Source organism: Oncorhynchus mykiss, chromosome 31 (assembly GCF_013265735.2).
Source record: "Oncorhynchus mykiss isolate Arlee chromosome 31, USDA_OmykA_1.1, whole genome shotgun sequence".
NCBI lineage: Eukaryota > Metazoa > Chordata > Actinopteri > Salmoniformes > Salmonidae > Oncorhynchus > Oncorhynchus mykiss.
The window spans coordinates 29,511,615-29,534,809 of NC_050571.1; the positions used below are offsets into that span (position 1 = coordinate 29,511,615).

General features: G+C 44.9%; 1 protein-coding gene across 5 annotated transcripts in view; it reads right to left on the minus strand.

Moving 5' to 3' along the window:
* The window catches only part of mcf2a (MCF.2 cell line derived transforming sequence a), a 30,780-nt gene extending 10,067 nt beyond the window's left edge, over nt 1-20,713 (minus strand). For 2 of the 5 annotated variants that reach the window (XM_036969748.1, XM_036969749.1), the window contains exons 1-16: nt 19,343-20,713; nt 7,076-7,144; nt 6,699-6,813; nt 6,148-6,238; nt 4,519-4,638; nt 4,302-4,418; nt 3,948-4,097; nt 3,682-3,797; nt 3,471-3,585; nt 3,177-3,296; nt 2,728-2,919; nt 2,255-2,446; nt 1,829-2,000; nt 556-635; nt 210-295; nt 42-108 (exon numbers count right to left, since the gene is read on the minus strand). In XM_036969748.1, coding sequence (XP_036825643.1) covers nt 42-108; nt 210-295; nt 556-635; nt 1,829-2,000; nt 2,255-2,446; nt 2,728-2,919; nt 3,177-3,296; nt 3,471-3,585; nt 3,682-3,797; nt 3,948-4,097; nt 4,302-4,418; nt 4,519-4,638; nt 6,148-6,238; nt 6,699-6,813; nt 7,076-7,144; nt 19,343-19,451 — 1,911 coding nt within the window. In that variant the 5' untranslated portion in view covers nt 19,452-20,713. Of the gene's footprint in view, nt 1-41; nt 109-209; nt 296-555; nt 636-1,828; nt 2,001-2,254; nt 2,447-2,727; nt 2,920-3,176; nt 3,297-3,470; nt 3,586-3,681; nt 3,798-3,947; nt 4,098-4,301; nt 4,419-4,518; nt 4,639-5,536; nt 6,125-6,147; nt 6,239-6,698; nt 6,814-7,075; nt 7,145-19,342 lie in introns of those variants that run through there. The other 3 variants (XM_036969750.1, XM_021583856.2, XM_036969751.1) reach the window with 2 other exon arrangements.
* Nucleotides 20,714-23,195: the final 2,482 nt, after the last annotated feature.

The following is a 23,195-nucleotide window of genomic DNA, read 5'->3' on the forward strand; positions in this document are numbered from 1 at the left end:
GTAATCCAGAAATGGTGAAACGCTGCTGTGTATCTTCTCACCAGCAGCACTGACAGCAGCTCCTCCACATAGACTCTCTCTGTCTCGATTAGCTCCCTCATCACGTGACTGTGGAGGTGACAGGGCCAGAGGAACTCATTAGTATTATGTCTGAACATAAGGAATCAGGAAGACTGCAGAGGGATTATAAAGAGGATGAGTAGACAGACCGTTTGAGAAGGTCTGGGCTGTCCTCCCCCTCCAGGCTGGAGAGCAGGGAGCTCCTATTCTCCTGGTAGTCATGCATCACCTCAATCTGAGACAGACGGGTCAAAACAGAGACAACCAGGATTAACATCCTCAGATAACACAGATTAAAGAAGGAAATCCACCTCAAGCCTTTATGACTACCAAAAGATTACTAACTGTAATGTAAACATCACAGCTGCACTGTTGCCACGGTGACATTCATAGTGAGGTGTGTGAACTGCGGCAGCGTTTAATGTCCTTTCTCCACTGTGGTTATTCACTTTCTTTAATTTCTCCACGTTTACGTCATCCTTTCCTCCATCTCACCTTTCTGGAGCCGGGGCTTTTCCGTGACGTCCTCTTCCCAGGAAGTGATAGATCGAAGGAGAACTTCAAACCGTCGACCCCTGCAAAAGATGACCTCTCAGCTGAAGTTGATAATGATGTACATTTCTATGTGTTTTGATAAAACACAAGACCTGTCTGGATAACACGTCAATAATGGTGATAAAACACAAGACCTGTCTGGATAACATGTTCATAATGGTGATAAAACACAAGACCTGTCTGGATAACACGTCAATAATGGTGATAAAACACAAGACCTGTCTGGATAACACGTCAATAATGGTGATAAAACACAAGACCTGTCTGGATAGCACGTTAATAATGGTGATAAAAGACAAGACCTGTCTGGATAACATGTTAATAATGGTGATAAAAGACAAGACCTGTCTGGATAACATGTTAATAATGGTGATAAAAGACAAGACCTGTCTGGATAACATGTTAATAATGGTGATAAAACACAAGACCTGTCTGGATAACACGTCAATAATGGTGATAAAACACAAGACCTGTCTGGATAACATGTTAATAATGGTGATAAAAGACAAGACCTGTCTGGATAACATGTTAATAATGAGTATAGTATATGTATATACGTGCTTTGATGAAGCCATGACGATACAGCAGTTGACACTACCTAACACTACATTACCCAATAGCGCCATCACTACAAAGAGCAGTTGCTTGTGGCGATATGACAATGTAGTGGTTTGATAGGTCCTGTGGGACCTGGATGTCCTATCCTCACTTTTTTATTTATTTATTTAACCTTTATTTAACTAGGCAAGTCAGTTAAGAACAAATTCTTATTTACAATGACGGCCTATGAACAGTGGGTGCACTGCCTTGTTCAGGGGCAGAACAACAGATTATTTTACCTTGTCAGCTCAGTGATTCAATCTAGCAACCTTTCGGTTACTGGCCCAACACTCTAACCACTACCTGCCGCCCCAGTATCCCCTAAGGACTGATTATACTGCTGGGCCAAAACAGGTAGATCTTTAACTCAGGTCAAGCACAAACACTGTGGGCTTCCTCATTACTGGATCCTGTAGTTGGCTGCTTTGACTACTTCACTGCAGGGCTGGAGGGACGTGTGTGAAGCCCTGGGCTGTGGACAGCTGGATGATGAAACATGTACTGTAAACCTCTCTAGCCCGAAACAGTCAGCTATACAGTCTGATGCTGTTTAATCTACTGTGACAAATGTCCTGAATCATCAAGTGCATGTGTGTCCCCTACCTCCTCTTACCATGTTTGGGGGAGAATAGTGGGGACTTGGAACGGGGTGGGTTCTCCGGCCGGGGGGCCACCAGTTGAATGGGACGGACGTGTTTCTCAGCCAGCTTCCTCAGACAGACCTGTCTGTTGTGGATCATCTCCTGCACCGCTGTGTGCTTCTCAAATGTCTTCCCTATCTGGACCTGTGGAGGACGAAGAAAGAAGGGGAGGGGGGCTTAGAGGATTTATATGGAGCCAGAACCTGCAGTGTGTCAGCAAAACAGTGTTAGTGGAACAGTGTTCACTAAATAGGCTTTTATAGTTATGTAATGTATTATGTGTATAGAAAGCCTTATGATGGATTATACACTGATGGTTCATGAGAAGCATTACAGAGGGCTTTTCTCTTTAAACCATAGAGCTGTTTGTGAATGAGAGACACTGGTTGGTGTTTAACCTGTATCTCTGGGGTGAGGACAGACTCAAACTCCACGGCCAGGAGGTCATGTCCTGAGCTGAGGAGAGACGGAGCCCCCTCCAGGAATCTGTCTATGTCCTTCAGAGCAGCCTGGGCCCCCTCCTTAGACTGGAACTTTTCCACCAGCTGCTGGGCCAACAAGTAGGCCCCGTCGTCACACCAACTCTGGGCCTATGGTGTTGACGAGACAATGTCATGCACACTGACCAATCATAATCGGATATACGTTAGCACTTGACAGAGAATAAAGGTAACCAAATATATTTCAGTGCATGGTTTTGTGCCAGCACTTCATCTACGCAGATCAACAGCTAAATACTCAAATCAAATGATATTTGTCACATACACGTGTTTAGCAGATGTTATTGCGGGTGTAACGAAATGCTTGTTTGTGTGTGTGCTCACCTGTGTGTATTAGTGTAAATAAATGTGTGTATGTGTGTGTCCTCTACCTGATCCAAGCGTAGCATCAGCTGGTAGGCCTGGGAGAGGTGTGAGTGTTTGGCCCTCAGAGCCTTACTGAGCGTGTCACAGCGGTGACGTAGCTCGTTGCAGCGCTGCACGATCAGGGCCATGGCGTAGTGGTGACAGGCTGCCAGCTGGTGACCATGGAGGATGATGGTCTGGGCACGGGCCATCTCCTCCTAGCAACACCCAGGACACCACTGTCAATTACATACAATAACATGCAGGAGGTCTACACACATACAGTATCACCATAGCAAATACAATTCAATCCTAGCTCCACAGCCAATGCTGTTACCAAAAGCACGTGAGACCCAGGGAAGACGATCTCTGCCAACCACCATTTGTAGGTCAGGTCTTGAGGCTTAAGTATACACTAAGTGTAGTCCTGGTGTCCTTGATCTGATGAGGGAGTGTGTAAAAGGTAAATACTGACCTGTGCGTGAGCCTCCAGGCTGTCCAGGTCCCTGAGTGTCTGTTCTGTCTGAGTCAGCGTCTCCCCTGACAACGACACCTCCCTCTCCCGGGTCGCCAGACGCTCCAGAGACAACTCCATCTGACCACAAGAGGAGAGAGAGACATTAGTTCCATACATATGCACCTCCCAACTTCAAAACACCTCATCCAATATCCAATCGAGCTGTACACCCCATGGGTATCGTCAAGAGTTGCCTCTCGGCATAGGCCAATTAATCAACAATCCATCCATGACGTAAACGGTCGGTCTCACCTCCTGGAAGCTGTGTTCGTATCTGAGCAGCTGGAGGTACTGTTGGAGCTTCAGATGATGCTTCTCAAAGAAGCCGTCAAAGGCTGACTCCATGTCCCTCAGCTGGGCTAGTAGCCTGAAGACCAGCGAGAGATAGGTTGTAATATATGGCCACTCTATAACATTTAGGCAGACGGTAGTATGATTATCCCTCTGAGGTTATATACAGTACCTCTGCACAGTCTCCCAGTCCAGCCTGATATCCCATAGTGAATCCTCCTCTCTCCCAGAGGCCTCCAGGCTAGCCAGCAGGTGACGACCCTCCTTTGATACAGACCATATCGCCTCCTGTACAAGACAGACAAGAAAAATGGCTATAAAACATCAGTGGGTCAATGTAGACTAGATTTCAGTTAGTCTGCCGCTGATACGAGACTGTCACACATTATCACAGAGCCTAGCGTAAAAGGTGTGTGAAACGGAGTGCTGCAGTTATACCTTGAGTTTCCTGTACTTGTCAGTGTGGGTTGAGAGGAGGTGTACGATGGCGGTGCCCTCATCTGGCAGCTCTGTCTCTGCCAGCTTTGTGCCAAACGCCTGCAGCATCTGAGCTATGTCCTTAACTGTCACCGCAAAGCTCTCTATGGCCTGGAGGGGAGCCAGAGAGCACACAACATAGGGACGTCATCACAGTGTTTCTACATTTATACTCTGACATCATCACTCAGAACGGTGCAGACATACAGGCCAAGTTTGAATGTGTCTCGCCACATCAGGCATGTTGTAAAATGTGTGCTGGGGTTCTGAGTCGCTGCATGATTGATGGTATGTAAGTTTAAAGTATGTATGTACTGTTCTCAGGACGATCCAGTCACTGTGGCAGTAATCCAGGGTTCCACCAAACTCTGAGGTCAATTGATTTTCATCAATGTATCTCAGTAGGTCTGTCACAGAGCTCAGCATCACCACCTAATAGAGGAGAGATATAATAATGGACACATTATTGACTGTGTTTAGTACTATGTACATGTGTGGTGAAGTGTTGGATTTGGTAAATGATCTGCCTTACTGGCATCTTGAGCATGAAGTCCTCCTGGCTGAAACGGAAGCCCAGGTCTGTGACGGTGCGCTGGAAGAAGCTGGTGGGTCTCAGCACCAGCACCAGGTGGAGGTTCCCAGGGAAGGAGGCCTGGAATCAGGGGGGGGGGGAAGAGGGACACCATCACTGATGGACAGTGAGCCCTGATCTAGAGCTCTGACAAACCCTGGACCATGCCTTTTACCCAAAACCAGGCCAATCTGTTCACTATGAAAGGAAGGGACTTCTGGATGCATAGCCATCATCTGTTCACCCTGAATGGACATATTGACAGCACTAACAAGCAATCAGGCTCAGGTAGACAAAGCCTCTCAGTCTGACCCACTGTCAATTAAAGGAGGAAAGCTGGACCTATCCTGCCTATCACAGGTGTATTGAAGTTGTCGCCAATAGAAAATGGCTTCACTAACCAAGAAGACAGAAGACAGTAGGTAGGCTGAATTCTATTTAGGGACAAGGCTTTGATTGAACTTCAGAGCGATTTTCAGCAGCAGACATCACAAGTAGAGCATTTAGGATGACAATCTTATTAGCTCAATTTGAAAAATAATTCACACCCATTTTTATCACATGACTGTGGTGATGCAGGTCTAGCCTTACTAACATATGGGTTTGGTATAATTCAAGATGCCAGCCGTTAAAACTTAAATATGCATAGGACATCGACATAAAACAGTGTGAAATGTTGATTATTCCACAAAGAGCTCTGATATTCATTTAACGTCGCCATCTAAAATCTAGCTTTAGGTTACTTCAAACATGCACACTGCCCTTCAAGCTCAACATGCTAAATATTGCAGTCGGGTTTGTATTCACATAAGCAAGCCATCGTTCTCTGTCTTGCTGCATCAATTGCATGACGAGGCTAAAATCAGGCTCTGCACCGCAGTGCTTATGCTTAAGCTACAGTCAGTGAGCGATGCCGCATTCACCCTGCCCACCCAAACTTGACCACAACTCTTTAATCAATAAAAAAAAAGCGTGTTACCGGGCTCCTCTGTATCCTGGGCAATCCTCGGCGCTGGTAACTCACAGCCATTGTGTTTACAGCCATTTATACGATCATGCTATCATTCTAAATGTCGCCGTCCCGAAGCTTATAAATCGGTGCCAATGTCGGCTACTGGTTCCCTTTATTTGGCTGCGGGGCCACAGCCGCAGCATCAACGCTGCTGCGACGATGAGGGTGGCAGCGCTGTCTGCAATCTCTTCCTCTCATCGTGCGCCGAAATATAGCGTCATCAGGTAATATCCACGTAATTGAGTGCTGGCTAATGCATCTTCATTCCCTTGCCACGGTACTCAAGTTTCATACAGTGAGTACAGAACATTTTATTTGAAAACTATGCATGAGCAATAATAAACAGTGACAAAGCAACTGCAGTATTTAACAGATATAGTCACGAGGAAGTATTTTAATGAATTTAAGACCGAGAGACGAGACCATCACAAAACAGCAGGAACTGAGCGCTGGGCAATTCAGCACCATGGACAGCTCCCCACTCTGACGTCCAGTCTGTCTAGTGCTGAAATTCTGAACTGGATTTTTGTTTTTCGCCATAGCAGCAAATCATATGTTCAAGACTATAACTCGCTCACCGCAATTCTGGCAAGTGCTGTTTTGATTGAGGTCCAAGTATCCAGTCGTCTGTCTAAAATTATGATGAATTTTACACCTGGTTGTCGTGCTCTGCAAACACAAGCAATAAAAGTATTATTTGAACACATGCACTTTTCACTTAACAAATGTATACTTTTACTAGTCAAATATAATATGCTAAGTTGATTTGACAGCTAACTACAGCCAAAGACAAATTGTATTTTTTTTGGTGCAGAAAGAAAGCCTGCAGTGAATACATTAGATCTGTTTACAGGGATGTTCATCGACTCTGTTGACCTGAACTCAAACTCCCCTTTTGGTCCACGTCCAATGATACGATCCCTCCTCCCTAGGATATACCTGCTCTGAGCTGGCACAGAGGACATCAAAGTAGATGAGGGACAGAGAGCATCTAGTGCCATATCTGCAAAGAATACTAACTCTGGACTAAAGCAGGCACACACTGCATTGCAGAGGAAGTTATGAGGCGAGAGAGGGAGGGCTAGAGAGATGAATAGTAGGAGGTAGTGTATTATGTTGGTTCACCCACCGAGGTATGAGGGTGAGGTATGTTAAGACTTTAGCTAAAGACTCCTCTGGAATGTCGCTGAAAGCAGAGTATTCTGGGAGGGTGATAATCACGCTGGAGTCCTCACCACGCCCACCTGGGAAGAAAAATAGTTTCATATGAACTATCAATCACACTCAACAGTGTACTAAACAATTACATTATGTTCTTTGCTGACCCCTCATTTAAGTAGTCTATAAAATGTTGGATGAACTGAGAACAGCTTTGTCAGTGTTAGTTTCTACATGTCACTCCTACTTTTACAGGTCGTAGACACCGCCTGAATCTACACAGCCAATGTTAACACAGGTCAGAGGTTATGAACCCAAAATAGATATTCCTGAGTAAAGACCTCCCACCTGACAGGTAGGCCACCTGCTTTTCAATGTAGCCGTCCACCTCCTTCATACTCATAGGGACTGACACCTCTGTGGGAAGGAGGAGAAGGAGAGAGCGATAGAAAGAGGGAGATATTAGAACAATGGGGTCAGAGGCCTCTTTGAAAGTGTCAACCCATGGTGATCTTCCATAACATGATGATTTAACAGAGGGATTTACTGCCACCCAGTGGTCGTATGTAAAACAACATCAACATTAGTGATAAGGAAGGTATCAGACTCTCAGCTGTCTGGTTCAAGTCAATCAATCATTTGGAGGCGGGTCTGGACCACATCTTTCCACTGTGACATCCAGGCTAGCACAGCAGGAGGCCGTCATTATACCTCTCCACTCCCTTCTCCTGTCACCAGGGGAGAGGCAGCATGGAGTCATATAATGTGTCCAGCCCGCTGTGGTGGCAGGCAGCATTACTCTCTCCTCTCATAACATTACACATTCAACACAGTTGACAGGACTAAAACACTGCCCGTAATATACTGTACATATACAATCAAATAGTGGTATGAGTGAAGCCACAGTGAAGACGGAGTTCACCTCTGTCACGTTGGCATGAAGGATCAGGAGACAGACACAGGAATGCGTAATATTTTTTTTTATTGTACACAAATTATGGCGTGCAGTGTAAAGGCACGGGGACGAACACTATACAAAACACAGGGTTGAAACCTAAACAAAAGATTGAGAACTACCTCGAATAAATAACACACGGGCACAATGATACCACATGGGACGAGACCCGTAATTATCTGCGCAATACAAGCGTCACGAAAGCCAAAACACAGCACAGGTACTCACACGACCAACGGACATTGGAACAATAATCGACAGCCCAATGGAAACCAACTTATACAAGTACTAATCAGTGGGAACAGGGGACAGGTGTGCGTAATGAAAGTTCCAGGGGGATCCGTGACAACTTCGAGTAACGAGCATTACATAGCCCTAAAGTAGACATGTTAAAAGTAATTTATAGTCATATAATTCTCTGCTGTTGACAAGTTTATGCAACCGATCAACAGACCACTTGATTCCCATGAACCAACCATCCCTTATGAATAATGTACATTATCATTAAATATGACGAGAGAGAGAGAGAGAGAGAGAGAGAGAGAGAGAGAGAGGCGTACAGAGGCCCATTATCAGCAACTATCACTCCTGTTTTCCAATGCCACGTTGTGTTAGCTAATCCAAGTTTATAATAAAAAAAAGGCCAATTTAGAAAACCCCTTTGCAATTATGTTAGCACAGCTGAAAACTGTTGTTGTGATTAAAGAAGCAATAAAACTAGCCTGTCTACACTGTATTTCTGATCAGTTTGATGTTATTTTAAATGGACAAAAAACGTGCTTTTCTTTCAAAAACAAGGACATTTCTAAGTGACCCTAAAATTCTGAACAGTAGTTGGCAAATTGGCGAGGACACTAGAACAGTCTGCAGAACCCGGCCTCACCCTACTGGAATCTGAAGTCAAATGTCTACTGTTTGCTGTTTGCTGATGACCTGGTGCTTAGTTCCCCAACCAAGGAGGGCCTCCAGCAGCACCTAGATCTTCTGCACAGATTCTGTCAGACCTGGTTCCTGAGAATAAATATCAGCAAGACAAAAATAATGGTGTTAAAAAAAATGACCAGTTGGCAGGATCACAAATACAAACTCCATCTAGACACCTTTTCCATCTAGACACAAAAAATATACATACCTCGGCCTAAACATCAGGACCACAGGTAACTTCCACAAAGCTGTGAATGATTTGAGAGACAAGCCAAGAAGGGCCTTCTATGCCATCAAAGGAACATGAAATTCAATATACCCATTAGAATCTGGCTAAAAATACTTGAATCAGTTATATAACCCATTGCTCTTCATGGTTGTGATGTCTGGGGTCCGTTCACCAACCAGGAAATTACTAAATGGGACAAACACCAAATTGAGACTCTGCATGCAGAATTCTGTAACAATATCCTCTGTGTACAACGTAAAACACCAAATAATGTACGAAGAGCAGAATTAGGCCGATACCCGCTAATTATCAAGATCCAGAAAAAAGCCATTAAATTCTACAACCACCTGAAATGAGGCGATTCCCAAACATTCCATAACAAAGCCATCACCTACAGAGAGATGAACCTGGAGAAGAGTCCCCTAAGCAAGCTGGTCCTGTGGCTCTGTTCACAAACAGCACAATTAGACCCAACAAAATCCTGAGAAAACAAAAAGATAATTACTTGACAGATTGGAAAGAATTTTTAAAAAACAAAGCAAACTAGAATGCTATTTGGCCCTAAACAGAGAGTACACAGTGGCAGAATACCTGATCCCTGTGACTGACCCAACTTAAGGAAAGATTTGACTATGTACAGACTCAGTGAGCATAGCCTTGCTATTGAGAAAGGCCACCGTAGAAAGACCTCTCAAGAGAAGACAGGCTACAGTGTCCTTTTCCACGTTGTCGTCGGGGGTAACCGTGTCAGGCAGGGAGTCGGCGTGGGTAGCAGTAATGAGTTCCGCTGATCTCTTGTCAATATTTCATGAGTGTTACTGACACACACAGAGACATTGGCTGGACCAAGCCAGGCTGGGCTGGGCCATTCCCACACACACAGAGACATGGTCTGGACCAAGCCAGGCTGGGCTGGGCCATTCCCACACACACAGAGACATGGGCTGGACCAAGCCAGGCTGGGCAGGGCCATTCCCACACACACAGAGACATTGGCTGGGCCAAGCCAGGCTGGGCTGGGCCATTCACAAACAGAGACATGGGCTGGGCCAAGCCAGGCTGGGATAGGCCATTCCCACACACAGAGAAATGGGCTGGGCCAAGCCAGGCTGGGCTGGGCCATTCACACACACAGAGACATGGGCTGGGCCAAGCTAGGCTGGGCCATTCACACACAGCCAACGAGTAGGGTTACTGTCAGGTACTGGTTAGTGTCAGGTTCAAAATGGATATCATGGACTGGCTGTGTAATAATTAATGTTTCCATGGCTTGAATGTTATGGAGAGCTTGGAAAGGCCACATGTGGTATGTATAAGCAGTTTATAAATGATTGATAAGGGGTTCATAGCGTGTACGTCTGTATAAATTGTAGCTCCTGTACAGCCTACATCAACAACAACTACTAGGCTATGTACTTTTACCTTTGTTTAACTAGGCAAGTCAGTTAAGGACAAATTCTTATTTACAATGACGACCTACCACTGCCAAACCCTCCCCTAACCCGGACGACGCTGGGCCAATTATGTGCCGCCCTATGGGACAGCCAATCACGGCCGAATGTGATACAGCCTTTATAATCATTCACATTGTCATCTCTTCACCTCTCAACTATTCATGTTGACACAAGATACAATTTATTCATATCAAATTGGTACTGTAATGAAGAGACAATCTAATTTAGAAAGGGTAGCTTTTTTTCATCTTCGGAACGTTGCAAAACTCTGAAACCTTTTGTCCAAAAATGATGCAGAAAAGCTAATCCATAATTTTGTCACTTCTAGATTAGACTACTGCAATGCTCTAGTCTCTGGCTTCCCGGAAAATGCTTCCCGGAAAATAGCTACTAGAAAACTGACTAGCACCAAAACACTTGACAATATTACTCCAGTGCTAGCCTGGCTTCCTGTTAAGACTAGGGATGATTTCAATGTTTTTTCTGCTAACCTACAAAGCATTACATGGACTTCTTAGCCATCTCTCCTATTTGGTCCTGCACTACATACCTACATGTGTGCTACAGTCACAAGACGCAGGCCTCCTTATTGTCCCTAGAATTTCTAAGTAAGCAGGGCTTTCTCCTATAGAGCTCTATTTTTATGGAATGGTCTGCCTACCCATGTGAGAGACGCAGACTCTGAGACCTTTAAGTATTTATTGAAGACTCATCTCTTCAGTAGGAACTATAATTGAGTGTAGTCTGGCACGGGAGTGCGAAGGTGAATGGCAGGGCACTGAAGCAACGAACCGCCCTTGCCGTCTCTGCCTGGCCGGCTCCCCTCTCTCCACTGGGATTCTCTGCCTCTGAGTCACTGGCGGCTGAGTCACTGGCTTACTGGTGCTCTTCCATGCTGTCCCTAGGAAGGGTGCATCACATCGTGCCAAGATTTTTGACTTTACCTGACTTGAGTGTGTTGAGTCACCGATGTGATCTTGTCCTGTTTTGCGACCCTCTCGGGCTTGTGCGGTGGAGAACATCTTTGTGAGCTATACTCAGCCTTGTCTCAGGGTAGTAAGTTGGTGGTCTGTTGACATTTCTCTAGTGGTGTGGGGGCTGTGCTTTGGTAAAGTGGGTGGGGTTATGTCCTGGCTTGTTGGCCCTGTCCAGCGGTATCGTCGGACAGGGCCACAAAGCCACTCCCCAGACTCTAGTTTTTATCCCCCCTCTCCCTCTCTACCGCACCTGCTGTCTCGTCCTCTGAATGCTTGGCTATGAAAATTTAACTGACATTTACTCCTGAGGTACTAACCTGTTGCACCCTCTACAACCACTGATTATTTCACCCTGCTGGTCATCTATGAATGTTTTAACATCTTGAAGAACTATCTCCACCCTGCACAGCCAGAAGAGGACTGGCCACCCCTCAGAGCCTGATTCATCTAGGTTTCTTCCTCGGTTCCTGCCTTTCTAGGGAGTGTTTCCTATTAACTGTGCTTCTACATCTGCTGTTTGGGGTTTTAGGCTGGGTTTCTATACAAGTACTTTGTGACCTCTGCTGATGTAAAAAAGGGTTTTATAAATATATTTGATTTGATTTAATTTAATGAGAAAAGGGGCAATATCCGTCATCTAGATATGATGACAAGCAATCGAAACAATACAGATAAACATAACAGCAAACACACTACAGTCGCCTGTCCTGCATAACTTCAGACAGTATAGTGTCTGTGATCCCAGGAAGTCTCCACCAAGGCCCCTCTCCGATTAGAATCTGCATTCGGTACCACTCATCACATGACGTAAATCACTCCGTCTCTGCCTGGCCTGCTAAACAAGATGCACAACACACCGGACCTCCAAATCATGCTTTCTACTTGGCAGCCCCAAAGCTAGGAAACAATTATTCCCGCTGACTCAATTCGTCAAAGCATCCAAGCACCAAAGCCTAGTCAGGTGACTTCACTGAGTAGTGTTTGCTAAGCATGGCTGGGTCCTGCGATAGACTCCCAGGCTGCCAGACAGATTAAAGGCCCAGGGTAAAGCAGGGCTGGCCTTAGCAGGTGATCTGTGATAGCGTCTGTTTACTGAGCAGGGTGATAGGAGTCCTGGTGGATTAAAGCCGAAGTGAGGCAGCCATGTGTTTTTTGCTCAACATCATCATTTGCCAACCGGTTGAAGCTGGCTCAAATGCATGCAATAGTCTTCCAACAAGACTCTCGTTATTTTACTACATGGCTTCAGAAGCCTCACAGATCTTACCTTATTGCTGGAAAAAAGGTGTTATATAAATACATCCTCTGTTTTATAATGGATTAGGAGTTCTCCATCTAATAGAACACAGAGGGTTGTCTTTAATGGAAGCCTCTCTAATGCAAATTTGGTTGAGTGTGGTTTGATTCCAGGCTATATCACAACTGGCCATGATTGGAAGTCCCATAGGGCGGAGCACAATTGGCCCAGCGTTGTCCGGGTTAGGGTTTGGCCGGGGTCGGCAGTCATTGTAAATATGAATTTGTTCATAACTGGCTTGCCTAGTTAAATAAAATGTTTAAAAAAATAGGCTGGTGCTAAATATCTCCAAAACTAACAGCATTGTTTTTGGGACAAATCACTCACTCAATCCTAAACCATATCTAGATCTATTACTGAATAATGTGGTGATTGAGTAAGTTGAGGAGACTGAACTGATGGGGGATTTCTCCCTGCTCTGCTGACAAGTTCTTTTGATCCGCTCATACAGGAGTAATAAAGGCCTAGTGCACTATTTTGGTTTTAAAAAATCTGTGTGTGTATATTTATTATGCTTTAATGGTGATTTACCAGGGGGTGCTGCAGCACTCCTACTTCCCAGAGTGCAGCTGTGCTCAGGGCACTCCTTCAGCAAAGGGATTGTGTCATTTGGGGGCGAACAGTACACATTTTACTAGATAAGACCATACCAAGAAGGGTGCCACTCAACTTCGGTGATATCACACATGACTGGCACTGCCATGATGGCAGGCTGTGGGCCTACTGGGCGGGCTGAGGAGGGTAGAAGCTTCTTCAGCCAACAGTCACTGTGATGTCTCATAGAAGCTACATTGTGTGAAGAGGGAGAGTAATATACTGCACATGGACAAATCTCTTGAGACAGAAAGAGACCAGCACAGACATGCAATAATCACACACATGCAGTCCCTCAAGTTTACCTACACACATTACACAAAGGGCCATGGCTTAGACTGTTTTGAGGTCAGCATATATTTTTACCAAACAGGGATTTCAGTGCTAAGGAGATTATAGTGGTGGGTTTGGTAGAGGCAAAGTGTTGGAGGAAATGCCACACATCTAGGCTCATGTGCCGTGACTTGTTTACCTGATTTATAATATGGGATGTTTCAAGCTGCTTCTTTTGAGTAGCATCAATGTGCAGCAAAGCTAATACATTTTTTGTGATATTCTGTTGTGAAGTGGGACAGATAATGAATGTGTATAGCGCAACATCTGCACAGACAACTATTTCTATGAAAAACACCTCTTAGTAATTGGAGTCTGTTTGTCAGGGGTTGACAGGTTTAACTGAAGAGGTTTGTTATGTGGTTTTTAGGCTACGTTTAGACATAAAGCCCAATTCATTTATTTTTTCACTCATTGGTCTTTTGACCAATCAGATTAGCTCTGAAAAATATCTGATATGAAAAGACCTGATGTGATTGGTCGAAAGACAAATTAGTGGAATGAATATCAGAATTAGGCTGCCTGCCTACTGTGTGGCGCAGAGGTCTAAGGCAGTGCATCCCAGTGCTGTAGCATCACTACAGACTGGGGTTCGATCCCAGGCTGTGTCACAGCCAGCAGTGATAGGGAGTCCCATAGGGAGGCTCACATTTGGCCCAACCCAGGTAGGGTTTGGCTGGGGGGCTCTTCCTTGGCTCATCACGCTCTAGCAACTCCTTGGGCGGGCCGGGCCACATCATTTACTGTGTAGGCCAGGGGAGGACCATCCTCAGGTAATTTCATAAAAAGTGAAACATTATTAAAGTTATCCCTTTTAGCTAAAACTATGTTAAATATATTCACATGTAAATAAATTATTAAAACACACTTTTGCAATACAGTAGCCTCAGTAGCACTCTAGAGTAGCACCATGGTGTAGCTGGAGGACAGCTAGCTTCTGTCCTCCTCTGAGTACATTGACTTCAATAGAAAACCTAGGAGGCTCATGCCCTTCCATATACTTACCCAGTAACTTCCAGAGGAAGTTCTCTAACCTATCAGAGCTCTTGCAGCATGAATTGACATGTTGTCCACCCAATAAATTAAATATATCTAGTACTTAATTAAAACATAAGCTACAGCTAGCTAGCACTGCAGTGAATACAATATGGTGAGTAGTTGACTCCAAGAAAGATAATAGTTGAACAGTTTTGAAAAAATTATTTATTCCAAAATAAGGAGAAGCAATAGAGAGAGAGAGCTATACTTAGTTGTATTAATTTTTTTACTTAGCTAGTGAATGCAGCTAGCTAGTTCAGCCTACTCAAACACCTGCCTCAAACAGAGAGGGGTGCTATGTTAGCTAGCTGGCTATGGTGAACCAACACTGGACCTCTTTCAGGTCAAGGTAAGTCAAGGCATTTTGGTTTTATTGATTTATTGCCATCGGGGCCCCCCGGTGTAACTGCTAAACTGCTTGCTGACTGTACTGCATGATTGTAGAGGGTTTACTAACATGTTAGTTTTAGTAGCTATGTTGACTAGGATGTGATAACAATGTAGGCTGTGTAGCGGTTAGCGGTTATGAAATGAAGGTATGAAAAGGTTTCTTAAACAGAAGCAAATGGAACGAAACAAGGATAAACATACCTGAATTCGTCCAATAGAAACTCTCATTTGCAACTGTTGGACTAATGATTACAGCCTATATCAGCTAGATGCAGGTAAGAGCGTACAAGGCGGTATTACTCAAAATTCTCTCAAACTGTGCACCTACGTTGTAAACTTTAATTCATAGGCTAGGTTGTAGCAACCTCATGATGGGTATAGGGAAATTAGAGTATAATGTAGTAGCCTAAAACTATCGCTGTTACATTAAACTGGGTGAATGGAATATGAAATCACCCAATATGCTGTAATCGGCCATGCTCATAAAAAAATATATATTATCCTCACTCATCTTAAAACGACACCGACCGCCAGTGGTGTTGGCTGTGTGTAAGTTCAGGATTAACTGCAGGAAGTGTGATGGGGCTTCAAAATGACCCATTCTTCACACAACTCATAGGAAAGCAGTTTGTTAAACCCTGTCTGCCATGTTTCTTCACACACAGAGGTAAATGATATTGACAGGTCAAAATACAACCAGGTGGAGGCAGGTGAAGACTTACAGGTAACTGATCTGTAGTGTGTGTGTGTGTGTATAAAGGTTTTTCCATATACTGCAGTCTCTCCTTGTTCTCTTGGCAGATCCAGCCCAACCCACGGAACGTAGCTCACATTACACACACATTATTACACTGAACCAACTCCGCCTGGTAAAAATAGAAAGTCCGGGGCAGGGCCTTTTCCCCAATGTCCCCATTACCTTCACACACAGGCCAGCCTGTGGACAGGGACAACACCCTCACACAGGGGAAGTACAGGGGCACAGGTCAGTAACCAAGGTGACAACGGAACAACAACAACAAAGCAGTGCCAAAGGTCACCAACACAATCATGTTAGTCCTCTATAGAGAAGAGAATGCAATATACTAGAGCAGGTATTCCCAAACTGGGGTATCAATGCCGTCGGGAGTACGCCAAATAAATATGTGATCACATTTTTTAAAATAAAACATATAAAAAAAAATTCCTTCACATTTTCTAACAGTTCATGCATTTTTTCCAACGGTGCTGTAGATTTGGATGAGGTTTTTTTCTCGCCTGAGTAGCCTCTTTTCACTGCCAAAAATAGCGAAATAAGAACACAATGTCATAAACAGGCAGCCTAGTCGAATAATTAACCGGTACTCTCTCGCGGGAATTCCACCAACGGTTCGTATGTAGCCAAATGGAGCTGCTGCTCATTCCGTTTGCTCAAAAATGGATAAATGGTTAAAAAAAGTAAGGCTCGTGTCCATAGAGACACATACCAGCTCTACTGGTAGTACTGCTACGACCAGCAGTACCTGTCAACAACAAGTAGTTCTGCTTCCAAAAGCACATCCAATGCTAGCATCAGTAATTCTACATTTGTAGTTAGCCCAGCTAGCATGAACACTGACAGCTGTGAATCTGATGCAGCCGAAGAGCTACTGCCCCCTTACCCGGGAAAGCACCAAGCTACTGCCCCTTACCCGGGAAAGCACCAAGCTACTGCACCCTTACCCGGGAAAGCACCAAGCTACTGCACCCTTACCCGGGAAAGCACCAAGCTACTGCACCCTTACCCGGGAAAGCACCAAGCTACTGCCCCCTTACCCGGGAAAGCACCGAACAACAGACAGGGATGTTGGACAATCGAAGAGGCGCAAATATGATGAGAACTACATTTATTTGGGGTTCACTTATATTGGGAGTAGTGCCGTTCCTCAGCCATAGTGTGTTATATGTGCAAAAGTACTCTCACAACTCTATGAAACCTTCACTCTTACGCAGATATTTAGAAACAAAACATCCTCTTCTGTAAACCACTAGAAACCAGGACAATAGGATATAATATTTTTAAAGTACGCGACAGCTTTGTGACATCAAATGGACTTTGTTGGTCAAGATGTGTTGGTATCTGTACTGATGGTGCAAAAGCCATGACAGGGAGACATAGTGGAGTGATAACACTCCTGCAAGCAGTTGCTTCCGACGCCACTTGGGTACACTGCAGCATCCACCGAGAGGCTCATGCTGCCAAAGGAATGCCTGACAGCTTGAAAGACGTTTTGGACACTACAGTGAAAATGGTTATTTTCTGCACTATGCAATGATATGGGCAGCGACCATGTAACGCTTTTACAACATACAGAAGTGCGCTGGTTATCAAGGGGCAAAGTATTGACATGTTTTTTTAAATTGAGAGACAAGTTTAAAGTTCTCTCTTATCTGACCGCTTGCATGATGACGAGTTTCTCACACGACTGGCCTATCTGGGTGACGTTTTTTCTCGTCTGAACGATTGGAATCTAGAATTACAGGGACTCTCCGCCACCATATTCAATGTGCGGGACAAAATTGAGGCTATGATCAAGAAGTTAGAGCTCTTCTATGTCTGCATTAACAAGGACAACACGCAGGTCTTTCCATCATTGTATGATTTTTTTGTGTGCAAATGAACTCAAGTTTACGGACAATGTCAAATGTGATATAGCGAAGCACCTGAGTGAGTTGGGTGCTCAATTACACAGGTACTTTTCCGAAACGGACGACACAAACTTGATTCGTTATCCCTTTCATGCCCTGCCTCCAGTCCACTTGCCGATATCTGAACAAGAGAGCCTCATCGAAATTGCAACAAGCGGTTCTGTGAAAATGGAATTTAATCAGAAGCCACTGACAGATTTCTGGATTGGCCTGCACTCAGAGTATCCTGCCTTGTCAAATCGCACTGTTAAGACACTGATGCCCTTTGCAACCACGTACCTATGCGAGAGTGGATTCTCAGCCCTCACTAGCATGGAAACTAAATACAGTCACAGACTGTGTGGAAAAGGATTTAAGACAGACTCTCTCCAAAACAACCCAACATTGCAGAGTGATGTGCATCCTTTCAGCACACCCTTCTCATGAACCTGTGGTGAGTTATTCACCAGTCATGTAAGATGGTTAAATAAAGAGCAAAATTATTTATTATTTGTGCTCTTTGTCACTTCCCACGATTCGGGTTGTGACTAAAACTCACTCATTCTTATGTTTAATAAATGTATCGTATTGTGTGTGTGTGGCAGGCTTACAATGATGGCAAAAAATAACATTTGAGAGTGCGCTGACCCTGGTGCTAGTACGCAGCTGGAGGTTGAATGTTTGAAGGAGTACGGGACAATGAAACGTTTGGGAACCACTGTACTAGAGGAACAAACCACCAGGAGCTGTACTGTAACTGAAGTACAACAAACTGTCATCACAGTTGGAAATTAATCAACACTGATGAGAAACTAGCCCTTTCTTCTTCATTGGATTTGTAAATGAAACACTGATGAGAAACTAGCCCTTTCTTCATTGGATTTGTATTTCAATCAACACTGATGAGAAACTAGCCCTTTCTTCTTCATAGGATTTGTATTTCAATCAACACTGATGATAAACTAGCCCTTTCTTCATTGGATTTGCATTTCAATCAACACTGATGAGAAACTAGCCCTTTCTTCATAGGATTTGTATTTCAATCAACACTGATGAGAAACTAGCCCTTTCTTCTTCATAGGATTTGTATTTGAATCCATAGATATTAAAGGACAGAGGAGAAGGTGTAGGGGATATGGTTTCTTGGGCACTGTTTATCACGTCTACTGTAGTATCTGGACCATGGCAGGGATGCAGCACTACTCCTCTTCATCATTTAATTGTCAGATCTGCCCAACTGGCTGCTCTTACAGGATTTCTATTCCTCCCCCAATAGAGGATTTATTTTTTTATCATTCAACTTGAAAAAGCTGCGAGCAACCATTCAGAACTGGACCTTGATAGGTTCCCTGGGAAAGTTCTAATCAATTATTCAGTGTCACAAAATGTATAATAAATCTATAGTTTATTAATTTCACTGACCGAATACTTTGTTCGGCCTTTCTCCAAACACACCCAGATGTGACATGTACTTACAAATATCTCCTGATATCTCATGATCGCTATGGATAAAAACCATCCCCGCAGGGTTTAGAAATAGCACATTAATCCCTGCATGGCTACGTCATGACCACTGCTGGACTACAGCAGCAACCATCCCATCAACAGACCTAACACTACCCTATGAGTTTTAATATTGTCCATGTATTATGACGGTGCTACGCCTCCATACAGAATATTTAACATTGCACAATATTTCCCAGTGTAGGCTACCATGATATTTAAGACAGTTATGTCCCCATATGCCAGTGATGGGGCAGGACAGGAGAGGTACTTACGCTGCAGTGTGTTCTCTAGCTGAGAGCCAGCCTGCAGAAGGCTGTGGTAGCACTCCATTTCTCCCCCTGGCTCCTGCTCGGTCTCCTCCTGCAGTGAAGCTGGGCCCATTCCCTTCCCCCTTATCCACCTCCACAGGGCTGGACAGAACACAAGCAGGCCTGGTAGTGGGTAATGGCTGGTGTCAAGGCCTCACATCCTTATTATCCTACGGTCCTATCCCCAGTCTGACTCCACTTCCAGGGGGGTAGAGAGGAAGCTTCAACCCACTTTTCCCTGTAGATCCAGGGACCCAGTCAGGAGGCTCCCAGGGGCTGGATCGGATCCTGAGTCACCTTGAGCCGCATGCACAGAAGAACCCAGTACAGCAGAGGAGGAAGTGTGCAGTCCACACAGAAAATCAATGGTAGGTTTTCCGGCTGCTGTGGCCAAGACAGTCCTGATTCAACGATGCACTTTTCCCTCACACACACACTCACTAATATTCAGTCCAGTGAGGGACTATCTTGTTCTCAGCTACAGCCACTAACCCTTAATGAACACCAGTCTGCCACTTCAAAACAAACACTGCACCCTCCATCTGGCCACACTCTTTTTCCCTCTGTGCCCTCCCTTTATCCCCCTCTTGCCCTCAGTCTGGATTTTAGTGCGTCAGCTCTGCCGCTGCTGAGGCACAGTGGCTCCCATCCTGACACACTGCCAACTCCCTCCCAACTTTTAAGACTCCTCCTTCTCTCCGCTTTCCTCTGTCTTAGTGGTCACTCTATTCCTGTAGCAGATTGTGGGCTGATTCCACACAGCGCTGCCTGGCTGACCTACCGCATACAGCACTGCTGGGCTATCTGACACGAGTGTTGCTGCTTCCTCCTACTCAATATTCTGGGACACACACACAGAGAACCGTGTGCTACACATTTAAGTGTCAATAGAGCCATTGTAAACGGTACATTATTCTCCCGTTCTTGTCTAAGCCAACACATTGTTCTGCCCATGCAAGTGCACACACATTTACACACAACGGACACATTCAAACGAAGGCACAGGAATATGAACGGGTATCATTGTACAAAATAGACACAGCTTCACTCATCTCCACTCCCCCAGTTACTCTGCCTACGTCTCCCCTCAACCGACCAGGACTCAGACACACGTGAATCCACGGAAGGAGTAGAGTAACAGAAGGATATGAACCTACATTAATACAGTGTCGGGTGGTGCTGTGGTGGCAGGTTGAGTGGCGTGCTACAGGGCCGCTCGGTCTGAACTCTGCTGTGGAGCTCTAGCCTTCAGCAGCCCGGTTGATCCAGATAAGCCTCTCAGCCACCTCATTACCGCAGAGCATCTGCTTGGTGTGGCCAGGCGTACACGCAGTCCACAGGCGGCTGGTGGTGCCTTAATTGGGGAGGATTGGCTCATTGTAATTGCTGCAACATAAATGGTACCAAATACATCAAAACACATGGTTTCCCTGAGTTTGATACCATTTCATTCACTCCACCCCAGCAATTTTAATGAGCCATCCTCCTATCAGCAGCCTCCTGTGGTACACACACGTGCAGTCCTGCAAAGCCCACACTAACAGACCATGCTAAGCATAAGACAAGTATGCTTGCTGATACACAAGTTCACTCAAGCATACCACAAGTTCATAAATAAAAACAAGACATTCATAATATTGTGATTTATTACAGAAAAACTGTGTTGAACAAACTGGTCTTAAAGTGCTACATTCAGGTCGGAGGTTCAGAGTGCCGAGGCTGGAGCCCGAGGGGCCAGACGTGGGGTGGTCCTGGGGCCAGGGTGAGGTGGTCATGGGGCCAGACGTGGGGTGGTCCTGGGGCCAGGGTGAGGTGCCCATTTTGTGCCCGTCACCCCACGGCACCCCACCCCAGCGGTCACCCGTGGGACAGGGCCATTCTCCACATTCATCCAGCCACTCGTGCTTTTTTTTGGGGACGTTTCGATTATTCTTACAAAAATGGCTGGAAAAAGGGTTGCATTAAAAATACAATCATTCTTTTTTTTTTTTTGGTCAGGCAAAACACGAGAAACCAATACATTTTGTAAGCTTTTGAAAACAGCATCTGTAATGCCCCCCCCCCCCCCCATATAGTAAGTCCTACTCCTACCCCGACCTAGGACACAGCCCAGGCAGGTGAGAGTCCAGCGGTATCTCCACGCTAGTCTGAGCACAGCCCATACTCAGCCCCCTGATAGCTTTAGTGTTTCAAAAGGAAACGTTACAAAGAGTCCTCCGTAATATCGCCATCTGGTGTACACAACCCTCTGGGCACTCCAGACCCTTGAAGTCAAGAAAAATATATACATTTCTCCCATATGAAAGTATGGTAAATCACATTTGGCATGGAAGGGACACCAGGTTGCATATGCTCAGTATCATGTACAGCCAGCATGTAGATGTTACAGTATCTCCAACCACTAAGGATCTGGAATGAAGTCCATCTGAACTAAAGCTACTGAACTTAGGAACTACAGCCATCATTATCAAATATTTGATAGTTATGGCATTTTTTTAAAGGACAAGACATACCCCTCTGTGCCAGAAATACCCAAAGCTCTATTCAAAGCCTAGATATGGCTTGACTGACCTCTAACCGGTGCTCTGTAATCTGACCTGCGACCAGAACGGTGGAGGGAACAGGATATGGTGTAAGGTAAGACATACGGGTTGGCACAGGGGCACACATCTCGTCTGAAGTAACGCAGGCATACTGAAATTGCACAATTAAACAAATACGTAATAAAAATATAACATTTGTGGGTAAAATTACACAGAACAATAAATATGTCAAATAGATTCTTACACGTTCCAAAACAAAAATCCTCCCGTAGTATCTAAAAGTGATTCAAATCATGGCATGTAGAAACGGAATGTATGAAGCACTAACACCAGAGGTCAGTAAGAAACCCTTCTCAGATATCCTAAATAGATATGGATGTTGATGTAAGGTCAGCAGGTGGTCAACATTACCTGATGAGCAAGTCTGGAGTTGGGATCGTTACCTTTGACAAACACTAAGTGGTAATGGGACATAGATACCTCATTTTAGGCCTTTAGTGCATGTGCGTATTAGTGAATGCGTAGGTGTGTGCGCATTATGCGTGTGTTTCGGCATACAACAAAATGTGCCTTTCTGACCGCATGCCCAAAGGAAAATCCTCAGAACTCCTGATGTCCTTTAGTGCTAATCTACAAGGAAGCTACAGGTATTCCTATGAAAACACTGTACGTGTCTCAATGAAACACGCAGGTTGCTTTTTAGGCCATCGGTCCCATCCAGTACAGCTGGGTAACTGATGTATGAGAAACACATTCACACATAAACCACTTGCTCACACTCTGCAACATATTTTGCAATATTTGGACGGTGCTGGGCATGACATGCATCTCCCCAGGTCAGATACATTTTTGGCTTCAAGCATTAGGCATTCAAACAGGTTCAGATCTATAGCTACAGCACATGTAATAATTTACACAATCCAATTGGGATTTTCTTATATTATCACCGGCCTTCTGCTTGGAAGATACATGTCACGCTCCAGACACGGAACCAGGTAGAAACGTTGGCAAGCACAAGTCATTACCGGTCATTTTGATTAACTCACATACACTTTTCGGGAAGATGGGAAAATGGAGAATTAAACCAGTAGGGGGCTGTGCCTCTAAACCCTCCCTTAACCCTGTAGGGGGCTGTGCCTCTAAACCCTCCCTTAACCCAGTAGGGGGCTGTGCCTCTAAACCCTCCCTTAACCCAGTAGGGGGCTGTGCCTCTAAACCCTCCCTTAACCCAGTAGGGGGCTGTGCCTCTAAACCCTCCCTTAACCCAGTAGGGG